The sequence below is a fragment of the Caloenas nicobarica genome, chromosome 27 (genome assembly GCF_036013445.1).
Source record: "Caloenas nicobarica isolate bCalNic1 chromosome 27, bCalNic1.hap1, whole genome shotgun sequence".
Classification (NCBI taxonomy): Eukaryota; Metazoa; Chordata; class Aves; order Columbiformes; family Columbidae; genus Caloenas; species Caloenas nicobarica.
Genome location: NC_088271.1, coordinates 2949478 through 2961973, shown reverse-complemented (window position 1 = coordinate 2961973; position 12496 = coordinate 2949478). Strand labels below are relative to the sequence as shown.

At 49.6% G+C, this 12496-nt stretch overlaps 2 protein-coding genes across 2 annotated transcripts in view; one reads left to right on the top strand and one right to left on the bottom strand.

The window, feature by feature from the left end:
* Window positions 1-12496, top strand: part of REX1BD (required for excision 1-B domain containing) — a 133390-nt gene that overhangs the window by 65386 nt on the left and 55508 nt on the right. The gene's annotated exons all lie outside the window — the stretch shown is intronic.
* The window catches only part of ELL (elongation factor for RNA polymerase II), a 48846-nt gene continuing 42373 nt past the window's right edge, over window positions 6024-12496 (bottom strand). Inside the window, exons 9-12 of the mRNA XM_065652726.1 lie at window positions 10925-10991; window positions 8761-8932; window positions 7792-7836; window positions 6024-6860 (exon numbers count right to left, since the gene is read on the bottom strand). Of these exons, the coding sequence (XP_065508798.1) occupies window positions 6756-6860; window positions 7792-7836; window positions 8761-8932; window positions 10925-10991 (389 nt within the window). The 3' untranslated portion in view covers window positions 6024-6755. The remainder of the gene's footprint in view (window positions 6861-7791; window positions 7837-8760; window positions 8933-10924; window positions 10992-12496) is intronic.

Genomic DNA, 12496 nt, shown 5'->3' with positions numbered 1-12496 from the left:
GGTGTCCCACAGCCAAGGGCACCAGCATCCCAGAGCCCCCAGCACCCCAAAGTCCCCGGCACCCTGCTGCTGTCAGCATGAGCATCTCAGAGCTGGCACCCTGCAGCCGCTGGCATGGGCACCCTAAAAACCATGGCACCAGCACCCTGGCACCCCAGAGCCCCTGGCACGGGCACCCCAAAGGTCACGGCACCAGCACCCTGCAGCCCCCCATACGAGCACCCCAGAACCCCTGGCATCCACACGCCGGTATCCTGCAGCCCCCAGTGTGGGCACCCCAAAAACCACCTTGGCACCCCAGAGCCCCCACCGCCCTGCAGCCCCTGGCATGGGCGCCCCAAAGGTCGTGGCAGTGGCAGCCTGCAGCCCCCCCACCATGTGCACTCCACATCCCCTCCCCACATTGCCCCGCAGCCCGCACCCCGGGGGGGCAGCCAGGCCCCGCCTGAGGCTGCACCCCACATCTCAGCCATGGGAGCGGCGAGAAAAGGCAGCGAGGGGCCGCGGCTGGCACCCCGCTCCGCCACCCCCCCGCGGCTCCGGCCGCCTTTCAATGGGCAGGACCCGCTTCAAAGGAGCCCCCGGAGCAGGAGCAACGCCCGGGCGGGTCCCGGCCCCTTCCCCACCCTCGCTCCCCGCAGACGTGGCGAGGACAGCTCGGCTCCGCGCATCGCCACCCACCGCCCGCCCGGGGCCCCGGCTCCGCGGGGGCACGTTGGCGTCGCCACCCGCCCTCCTGGCAGCCAGCGGGACGGGACCCACCGGGGACAACGCCGGGGGCACCTGCCGGGAGCGGGGGGCAGCTGTGGGGAGAGGCGGCGGTGGGCACGGGGGTGCCGGGGGGGCCGCGTCCGGCCCCTTGGCCATGGAGGAACAATGATCCCTTGGTGCCGGGCTGGAGGACAAAACGAGCCCCGCGCTGGAATGCCAGTGCCTCAGCAAATTATTGAAACAAAAATAACATTTCTTTGTACAATAATCCTGGGGCGGGGAGGGTCCGGGCAGCGCTGCCAGGGGCCCAGAACTGGTATTTTTCCACTGCTTTTCCCTTTTTTTTTTTTTTTTTTTTTCTCTCTGCCCCCCTCCCATAACTCCCACCATTGTTCCTTCCCCCACTCCCTTCCCACTCCTCCCACGCTCGGCACCGCATGAGCGGGGGCTCCCTCGTTCCCCCCCCGCTCGCCCAACCCGCTCGTGGGCCGCGAGCCCGGGCCGGCCGCCCAAAGCGCCTTCGCTCCCCAGCTGCCGGGGGGCTGGCGGGGGGCCAGGGGAGCCGCAGAGCCATAGCGACCGGCCCGCTCCCCCAGCAATGGTGCCCACACCCCCCCGTTCCAGCGGACCCCCCCGGCTCCATCCCCGGGAACGGGCGTCCTGGCCACAAACTCCCCCAAGAGCCACCATCGTGGCACAAACTCCCCCCGCGGTTCATTCTAAGCAGGTTCAGGGCCGGATTCTGCGCGAATCAGGGATGCTGGGTGCGCTGGGAAGGGCTCGGCTGTGGGGGGGACACAGGAGGACCCCCCTTTGCCCCCCCAGCAGGTCAAGGCCAACACAAGCAACCCCAGATTTGTGCAGCACAAACATCCCCGGCCACGTTTTCCTCTGTTCACAATTGGGTTTCTTCCTTGTTTCTGACCCTTCCTCATCTCCGCTCGCAGCTCCTTGTCCTCCCTGTCCCTGTACTGTCACCCTCCAGGTGCCGCGTCCCCAAGGACGGACCCACGCGGGGAAAGGGACGAACGGCCGATTCGGGATGGTCGTGCTCGGCCGTGCAGCAGCCGCTCTGCAAGAGGGACCAGCACCATCAGACCGTGTCAAGGACAAATTATTCTAATGAGCTTCCTCCTATAAATGAGCAAAAGGTGCACAGGAAAATCCCGAGGGGCTTTCGCTGCGTTTCGAGCATCCTGGGACAGCCAGGACACCGCGGGATCATCTCTGCCCTCCCGCGTCTGCGTGGCCCCAATTTAGGGGCATCTTGTAGTTGATCTGGTGCAAAGTGACACTTTTCCTTGGGATGACCCAAATTATCAGAGCCCGGGGACCCTCCTGAACCTGCATGGAGGGGACAGACGGACACAGCCTGAAATAGCTCCTTGTCCCTGGGGAGGGCCGGCGGCCACGGTCCCGGCTGGGTGAGGATGAGGAGGCAGCGGCAGAGCCGGGCTGGCCCTGGCACCGCCGATCCAGCCAGTAAATTTCCACTGGGGCAGCTCCCAGTTAATGAGCTCAGTGCGTGACCCCGGAGCTGCCAGCGGTTGGGAAGAATTTCCCCAGGAAAGCTGGGAGAGGAGGGGACGGGGACCCTTCCTGCACCAGCGTCCCCACGCACGTCCCCAGCCTTTCAGCAGCCAAACACCCCAGGGGTGCAGCTGACACAAGAGAGGAATTAATGATGGCAAAGGGGGGATGTAGGGGGGTGCAGCTTGGCTCAGAGGTGGCGTTTGGAAGTCAAAACCTGAGGATTTGGGGATTTATGAGCATCAACCAGCCCCGCTCGGCTCTGGCTCCGTTAACCGGGTGAGCGAACCCTTGGCCGTGGGAGCATCGCGCTGTTGTGTCAACTCCAAGGTCAACGGTGGTGAGACAGGAGTGAGCAGAACCCTCCTTGTTCCCCCTACCTTAAAAAAAAAATAATAAGGCATTTTTAAGACATTATTTGATTGCTGGATTATCTTCCCTTTCTCCATATTTTGCCATTTTGGAGGTAGAATCCACTGTGGGCTGGGGATGGACATGGGTGGATTAAGACTTATTGCCAGCACATGGGAACCTGTCACTGTCACCTGCTGCTGAAGGGGGGGACCCCAAAGCAGCACTGAAGGAAAACAGAAGATATTTAGTGTATATTACAATTTTCTCCCCTGGTTTATCTTGCCTGCTCCAGCCGCGGCGAGCAGCGGAGCCAGGGATGCTGCAGGAGGCAGGACCAGAGCAAAGGAGCAGAAAAAAGGGACAGAAATCTCGCTCCAGCTGCTGTTTGCATCCCGAGCTGGAGCTGCGTGACTCAGTGCCGGGGGTGGGAGATCAGCAGCATCGCTGTCCCCTCCGTGACTCACCCCCCACGCAAGCTCAGACGTCAAACCCAGCTCGGCTCAGCCCCTTCTGATCCTCTGTGAGGTCCGGACCCCCCCAGGAGCCACGTGCTGTCACTGAAAGCCACCACAACCTGGGTCGTCACGCTCCTGGGACCCTCCCAACCGCCACCAGCGATGGGCACCTCTTCAAAAGCAGCTTTTCCCCCAAAAAGACTGGCGTTGAAGGCAGAAAAACCCCAGCACGGAAACGCTGATCCCACCAGAAAAATCTTCCCCAAAGAGAATCGAGTGGTTTGGGTTGGGACCTTCACAGCTCATCTAGTCCAACCTCCCGCCACGCGCGGGGACATCTCCAACTAAATATAATCATCTGTAATCACAGAATGCCTCAAGTCAGAAGGGGCCCACGAGGATCAGAGTCCAACTTTTGCAAGACGACCCCAAACTGAAGTGGATGGTGCAGAGCGTGGTCCAGATGGTCGCTCAGCCTCTGCTCTTCCCCTTCCGTCGCTTTTCGCATCTTCTCCTTCTCCAAAGAGCAAAAAAAATGACAAAAAATGGACTATCCACACCCAGCACCTTTTCCTTCTGTTTCTTCCCTACTTGAATCCCCCTCAACCAACTCAATTCCTTTAATTTTCCTGCTCCCAAACTCCACACCAGCCATTTCTCACCTTTCCCTTTGGATTCTCCTCGCACTGAAAAGAACTGTACAACCTGATGGTTTGCTCGTTTTCCAATACAGTGAATTTATTATATGTTGCAAAATCAGCATTCAGCTTTTTTTAGTGTACAAAAAAAGACACTAGCTCTTAAGAAAAAAGATTAGGAAAGCTGAAGACTATGCTGCCTTTAAATTGTAACATTTTGGCAAAGTGAAAAGCTCTTTTTGTAAACTCCAACTCCATGGCTCAATATAGTTTTATCCACAGTACAATATTACAAAGTAAAACACAGTATCAATAAGTTAAGATCATACTTAATCACCTAGAACTGGTTTCTATTAACCCAAAAAGCACAAAATTTGCCTAGCTTCATAATCTCTAAAGAAAAAACAACAAAAAAAAGGCAGATTCGACTACAATTCTTTAACACAGTCCAAAAGAAAAGTGAAGCAGAAAGTTGTTGAATGCTAATTGGGTCTCACAGTTTGGATATTCATTAAATATTTTCAGGTTTTTTATATTCAAATTTTTAGAAGTTCCAGAATATACATGTAAATGTACACAATACATCTTTGTATACAACTCTGTTTGCAAAAATATCTTATAGCAGATGTATAAAGATTGAGATCCATCTCTATCCCCCTCCCTCCCCAAAGCAACAACAACAACAACAAAAAATACCCCAATTCAAAATATTAAGGATCAGGAGAAGTGTTTCCATGGAAGAATTTACTCATCCTGGGTTTGTAGCTGCTGCCTCTTCCGAGTTTCGGGCTCCTCGTGCGCCGCGGTCAAAGTTCGCGAAATCCAGCTTTGTCCCCCCCAAAAAATGCCAAAATAAATCCCTGTGACCCACCGGCTGGTGACGCCGCTCGCGGATCCGGCGTCGAGAGGGTTTCATGGTGACAAATCCCAGCGCTGCGGTGCTCCCGGTGTCCCCGGTGACGTCCGCTCCGCGGCACAAACGCCGGCGACGGGAGCGTTTTGGGATGGAGCGCCAGGAGCTCAGACGTCGCAGCCGCTCGGGAACCTCCCGCACCCACCAAAAAAAGGGGGGACAAACTTCTACGGACACGAGCTCGTTGCCTTTAGCTCCTGCTCAACGATTCCTGGCTGAATTTTCGGGAGCGGCGCGGCGGGTACGCGGACACAAATCGCTCCCCGACCTCTCGTCTTCGCTTGGGGAAGAAGAGACGGGACCGAGCGACGCGACACAAAGCGACAAAGCAAAGCGGTGGCCCTGGCCAGACAACGCAGCAAAACCAATCTAGCCAGAATGGAATTATTATTAAATTCTTTTTTTTAAATACAGCAGATGGACCCACTTATTTTTTTGGGGGTGGAAAAAAATAAAAATACTCCTCATGTAAGAACTCTTTCCCTCCTTAACTCTGCCATTCCGCTCCTTCAAAGGGTGAAAGGCTCTTCAGGGGGAAGGAGACGCCACAGAAACGAATCCTCTAGTTTGGGATAAACGGAAGCGAGAAGTCAAATCACACAGGCTGGCAGGATTGAAAGGGGAGAGAAAGAAATAGCAGAGTTAAAGGACACCTTTGTGCTTTTTGGCGTGTTTCTCACACCCTGGCCATACTCGAAAAATGTTCCCTTCAAGTCCAAATTAAATAAAAAAGAAAAAAAAAAAGGAAAAAAAAGAAAAAAGAAGAAAGACTGGAGAAGCTGGCGAGATAAAGCACAAGAGGGGAAGGACCCGCATGGGAAAATGCCACCTCGCTCCTCTCACGCTCGGGCGCCTGTTCCAAGAACCATTTGCTGCTGCTGCTTCTTTGGAAATAACACGAAAAAGATCACCCAAAACAAAACATAAAAACAGAAGAAGAAAAGCATCACGTCCCCCGCCCCCTCCCCTCCTCTCTTCTGGGTCAGTACAGGTAATAAAATAACGTTTCTGGGTAACTGCCCCATCGGTAATACTGCGGTTATAAGACAGGAAAGGTTCTGAAACACTTGGCCTAAAAGGAAAAGGGAGGCACAGTTTTAGAAAAAGATGCTCTTTTTTCTTTTTTTCTTTTTAAATACAAAAATACACCATAGTCTCATTAGCGATTAATAAAATTGGCTGCCTTGGTGTGTGTATATATATATATATATATATATATAAAATTATAAAAGTCAAAAGACAGGCAGGTCTCGATCTTCCCAGCATCGGTATGTGAAGGATTTAAACGCAGGCGGGACCGCGCGTGCTGGAGAGGCTGCTGCAAAACTTTTACTCAAAACAAAACAAAAAGGGTTTTTTTCTTTTCTTTTTTTTTTGCTTTTTCTTTTTCTTTTCTTTTTTTTTTACATTTTTTTTTTTTTTTTTTTCCACGAAGGATCCATCTCAGCGCTTGCACAAGGCACACGAGCGCAGATCCCGGGGCTGATCCCCTCTCCTGCCACAACCACCCGCAGAAAAGCAAACGCCGGAGATGAGAGAGAGAGAAAAGAAGCAGGAGCAGCCACGGGGACTCGGGGGACGAGCGTATTTGAGATGCACACGAGCGGCGCAGGTGCCAGAGAAGGAGGTAACCGAGCAGCATTCCAGTTCCTCACCATTTGAAGGACAATTTGTAACCCGGGCCAGGGGCAATTACACTTCATGTCAAACTTTAATCCATGAAAAACTACCGATTCTTAACCTTTGGGAGCTTCGTTCGCTTAAATCTTCCCTTAAGTGTCAAACGCTGGCTTCAAATAAGCAAGATTTTTTGTGTGTGTGTTTTAGTCTTTTTTTGTTTTTGTTTTGGTTTTTTTTTGTTGTTTTTTTTTTGTTGTTTTGTGTTTTTTTTTTTTTCTTATTTGTTACATTCCGACATTCAGAGAGGCTAAAACTTGAGAGGACCGTGCCAGGCGCTGGGCTCACGACCCGGCTCAGATGCGGACACGACAGATTCGGCATCATAAATAATCCCCAAGTTCTTCAACCGCGAGGAATTAATGCTCGTCTCTGAAAAGAATCTACTTGTATAAAAGGGAACGTAACGTCCAGGTGATTTTTTTTTTTTTTTTAATTTTTGTTTTTTTCTCCCTACCCAGTCCGGATTAGCGCCAGCTAGAACTGCTGTTGGTCGTACTCTGCTATCAGTTTTTTAATGTGAGCCAGTTTGTTGTGGAGGTATTCGCAGCGGTTCTTCTCTTGGCTGTAATTGGGGTTAGTCTGTAAAGAAAAGAAATGGAAATGCAGTGACGGGAGGTGATTCTTCAGGACGGGGTGACACCTACGCTGAACCCAGACAAGGCTGCTGGACCTCAGAGCGTAAATATATGGCTGAGGAATTAAAAATGGACCCACTCTGGCCAAACAAGGTAAAGAACAAAAAGACTTTTTGTCAATATGAGGAGAGTCATTCCAGGGAAACGAGTGCACCTGGAGCAAAGCTCAGCCTAACTAGGCACAGCTGGGCCAGGCCTTGGCCTCCAACAGGCATCACCTGCCCTGCGTCAGCACCAAACCGTGCAGGTCTGGGAGCTTTAAAATAAAAGATGAACTTGTAACACACACAGAATCTTCAAAAAGCTCCTACATCTCTCAGGGACGGCAAAGCTCGGGGTCATATTCGTAGGTTTAAATAAAAAAACCCAAATCCTCGCCCTGGTGTATGGTGCCCCAGCATTTCTACCTCATCCAGCAAAGCCATAAATCCCTCCGGTCAACAGCTGTTCCTTTATATATACACACGGAAATGCAAAACATTCTGCGTGCCCCGCACAGCAAACAGCCCCACAGGGCACGATGTGCTAGAAATTGCACTCAAATCAGCCCAAATACACCCGTAGACCCCAAAACCTGGAGCATCCTGTAATCACTCAGCCTGTGCATCTAAAATATCAACTTTTCTGTCACTTGACGGGATAAAGGTGCCAATTTAACACATTTTATGCTCCCCAGGGTCCAAGGGACAGTTTCAACCCCCCCCAAACCCTCTCCGATCCAGGCAGGGATCATTTTTTGGACAAGCTCGAGCTGAACAAAGATCTGCTGGAAAGCTTCAGAGACTGGGTTTGTCACTTGGCACGTCCCCATCTCTTTCAGTCACTAGGGGAACCCACCCAAAAGCCTTTTTTTGTGGCCAGCCATTGTTACTTACCTTTTTAATTTTCCGATATTCCTGTAAAATTTGATCATGGATGGTCTAAAAAGGAAAAGATAGCTTATTATTTTCAAAAGCAGCAAGAGTCCTGCGACCTACCACAGCAGGCAAGTCTTTACTGATGGCTCAATATACATATTTCCTTCAAATACTGACAAAAATCTACTCTCTCCGTGACTTTCCCCATGACATCTGATGGCTCCAGCCCCCACCAGTTCCACAACTTTACTGGTGCTGACACCAGAAGCACTGGGAGGATCAGGCCCAATTCCCCAGCCACGAGAAGTATCCGGCAGGATAATCGACGTTTCCTCCACAACTCAGACTAATTTTTCCCCCCGCGATATAAAATAATTCAGCAAGGAATAGCTGAATTTCTCAGAGAGAGGGGAAGGATGTTTGAGGAAGGAAACAGCACTTAGTACAATAGGTGCTCTGTAAAAATCTCTTTATTCCACTCAATGAGACTTTCTCAAGATAATGAATAGTTAAAGCTCTTTTAAAATCAGTCTGACAAGTCGAATAATGCTACATTATTAAGATCAAAGATTCCAGAGGAACAGATGACCCCGTACTAACTCCCCTTCCAGCCCTGATACACAACCATATGTGCAAATATGAGTTTTCTGGCTGGGATACACTAATAGCTTCCAGCAGCTTTTGGCTCAAGACGCCAATTGTCTCACTGAGGCCTTTCCTTGTCAACAAGTCCCATGATGTGCGCTGCGGCTTGAAAACGAAACAACACGGAGCTGTTTTAAGAACAGCCTACAAAGCCGTCAGCTCCGCGGACGTTTCTGCATCCCCCAGCTCTGGGCAGCACGTTTTAGACATCAACCCCATCCCAAACAGCCCCGCACGCCGAGCCATTAAAATAACGAGTCGCGGCATTGCGACTTGCAGAAGTGGCTTTTCAAAAAAAAAAAAAAAAAAAAAAAAAAAGAGATGATCTGTTTCTGTTTCTACCTTATATTCTTCAGAGCCCTGCAAAAGCTGCTTCAGCTTGGCGTCTAACTGCGTAAACCGTCGGGTTATCCTCTCTATCCGAGCGTGCAAGTCTCTGTACTCGTTGTATTCGGCGTTGAAGTCGTTTTTGTAACTCTGACGCTGCTCCGAGGAGGAAATGGCTGCATATTTTCTGGAGGGAGAACAATTTAGTTTATCGGTTTAGTAAGTCTTCTCTCCAGAGAGCACGAATGCTGCAATGCCAAAAGCAGGATTGGTAAGTCTACCAGGTGATTGCATTTGAGAATAAACCCAGACTCTGATGATTTGCGCTATAGTAACACAGAGTTAACAGGATTGTTGCCTTGACCTCTGTGTAAAACAGGACAGGGTTTGCTCCCAGAATTTCCTATCTACACCAGATAGGGCGGAACACGCAGGTCCAGCGAAGCCTGGGAGCAGCGGAGGGTGGAGGGGACGCTCAGATAGTGCGGCTGCGGCTTCTGACTCCCGCTGTCCCGCGGAACACGGAGTTCTGCATCTGTGCCAGACCTTGGAACAGCAGGAATACGACGCTCGCAGCGTTCAAGAGCCCTTAAAGGCACACGAGGAGCGTTCAGCTGTCGCTGCAAAACGCTCGCAGCACGATTATGTGGCAAATGCACAAGAAACCACGTTGAACAGGCTCTGACTGTATTTCCACAAGATACCCAACGTGAAGTGAGCACAGTAAAGAGCTCACGGTTAACAGATACACCTTTGAGGCCCTTCAAAAGTTACTCAGCTCAACACAGAGCCGTTAAACCCGATGTTTTGCAGAAAGCCCAGCAGCCGGTCCTCTCTGATGGCAAAACTCATCTTTTTGGAGGTGATGACTCTACTTTGCCACCTCACTCTGCCTGCAGCAGCACCAGCTCAGTGTGTGAACACGTAGAAGCTAATTTAGGTATCAAATTAATGGAAAAACTTTCCCTCTGTTAACCAAAATGTGGTCTAGCCTTCAAGAACTGAGTCTTTGCTCGGGGTTGGTATAAATAAGCACCTACACAGGATACGCTGCTGTGAGATAAGGAAGTTGTCCTCCCTGGTATGAAACGTGTGTCTATGATCAAAACGGCAGCGACAGCTCTTAGAATTTAAGGAGCTGACCATCGAAACAGTCAGATCGTACCAAGAATTGGGACGACAGACCTTGCAGGAGTTCATAAACCTTGCAGGAGTTCATAAACCTTGCAGGATTCCTTTGGAGATGGACCAAGGAGCTGCAGGAACCCTCCATAGGAGGGATCAGCGCATCCATTGTAAGAAAAAAAAAAAAAAAAGAATCCCTCAGCCATCCGCATTCTTCTGAATGGTACTGGGAACGCCAAGGGGAAGCGGTTTGTGTGGTTTGTACAGCCCAGCAAACCACAGTTTTGTAACCGTACGCGAACCCTGTGTATCCTCCAGTCAACTCCATTGACTCCTGTGGAGCCAGAGTGGAGGCTCCTTCCTCCTCCTCCTCCTCCCGTGTGATCGCAGCCAAACCAGATCGGATGGCACTAAACCCCAGGCTGGGAACGTCACCCCCAGCGACGCTGCTTCGCTATCGCGGAGCTTTGTTTTACAACAGCTTTGGCTTTATGCAGATTTTTGGCTTTCTGCGCAGGGCTTTTTGTGCTTCCGCAGACGAGTTTATTGCTTAATTAACCTCAAGGGGATCTGATTAAAAAGTCAAGAGGTGAAACAACTCGCATCCTAACCCACGGGTTATAACCTCCCCACCAGGAGTATTTTGCTGGTTTATGCAGATGATCTTGGCTCTGACCGGGAAGAATTAGCTAACCTCTCAAAATCCTTTCTTGCCCTGTCTTCCACGACATTAAAGCAGATAATTTCTTCTCCAGGTTTCCAACAGTAACACGGAGACGCTTAATCCTTTCAAACCCCCCAAGATACACCGTGTTTCTTGAAGTGCTTTAAGAACTGGTTTATAGGAAGATAACCTTGAACCCCAGAAGGAAGAACAGACCTTAGTTTAGTCTCCGGAACTATCTGCAAAGTTGGATTTACTCTTTTTTTTTAAAACCCACCTTACAAGTTTACACTGAGTAACAGTAAAGTCCAACAAAAATCCCCAGTACATTGTGATTTTTAGCTTGCAACATGATCCCAAAGTGATGAAGGAACTGATAAACATACTTACAATAAATAATCTGGCATTTCTGAAGTTGATGTTGGTACGCTAGAATTATTGCATGTTCCATTTAAACCTGAAAAAATAAAAACTTGTTTACAGACATCCTTCAACTTTAAGGCTTTATGCAATTAAACTTCAAATTCATAAACTTATCTGCAATATACGGTTTATCGAATTCTAAAGGATTTGTTTGGCTTTGAACTGACAGAGATAGAACATCCACAATAAGGTGGTTGAAACTTCAAGGCTTCTCTAATATTTGTCTGTCAGCAAAACAGTATCAACATCAGCCAATGCACCAAGCAGCAAAAAAAAAAAAAATCTTAATTTATCTGGTTTATAAACACTGCCGGCAGGGAGGGATAACACTGATATCACCACCACTAAACTGCAAAACAAATGTACGAGTCCAGATGAGCAGAACAGAGAGCTGAGCAAAGCGTGCAGGTTTTTTTTCCCCGATTCTACACTATATAGATTCTTACTCTTAATGTTCTGGATCCTTCCAGGGCACATGGGAGAGGTTTGTAAGGAATTCAGCTTTTTCCCTGCAGAAAAGCAAAGCACCCTCTGCTCTGGGAGGCTGAAGAAACATGAATCAAGCTCAAATAAGAACGTTGAGGAGTTTAAGCGAAGGGACTGAAGACCTTGGGAGGAACGAGATTCTGAACACGAGTCTGAAATATCCCAAAACAAACCTAAACTGACCTCGTGGTGTTAGTTGGGATGGAGAAAGTGGTTGGATACAGGTTTGGAAAGGGATATTTCTTACAAACTGTGTATTAAAGCTCTAATCAGAAAGTCAACTGCATCCACAAGAAGGCAGCAAAATAAGAGGAGAGTGAAGGCGGCTGCAAAGGACTTAACTCATCCGCTTTGTGAAAACGTGTTTCTGCTTCCCAAGCGTGATCCTCAGCACAAGCAGAACCCCGACTGCCCCAGGTCCACAGGAAAGGTTTGTCCCCACACTCACCTATTTACAGTTATTACCCCAGACAAACTGTCGGGAGCATGAAATGTCCAAGTAATAAACACAGCGATGTAACAGCAATAACCTAATTATATATATTTATATATATTTTTTTAAATTTATTTTTCCCTGAACTTCCATGGAAAGCAGAATGGAAGAATGGCAGAAAAAACAGTATCAATATAAACCTTCCCAGCTTCAATTCCTCGTGCAGATGTTTGCAGACAATTCTGCTTTTGCCCTTACCTGAGCACCGGCACGAATGATGCGGAACGTGGGGAAGGGAGATTGGGGAAGGAGAAAAGAGGGGAAAAAAAAAAGGTCTATTTTGCCTATGAGTGCCACCTACTGACGTGCTAAATGATCCCAAAATCCCTCCTGAAGAAACTTCCAAGGGGAAAACTGCTTCCCCGCAGCACAAGGGGGTTTGTTGGGACAAAAGGAGCAGGATTAGGCTCATGTTATCCACATGAAGAGAAGGAAAAGATCCCAAGGGAGCCGCGAGCTGCACCGACCGCATCCTGGTTGTAATTATTGCCATGTCCGCTCGGATTCGTTACCTCGCATACATCAGTGGGGCATCAGGAACGGAACCCGGCTCCTACTAA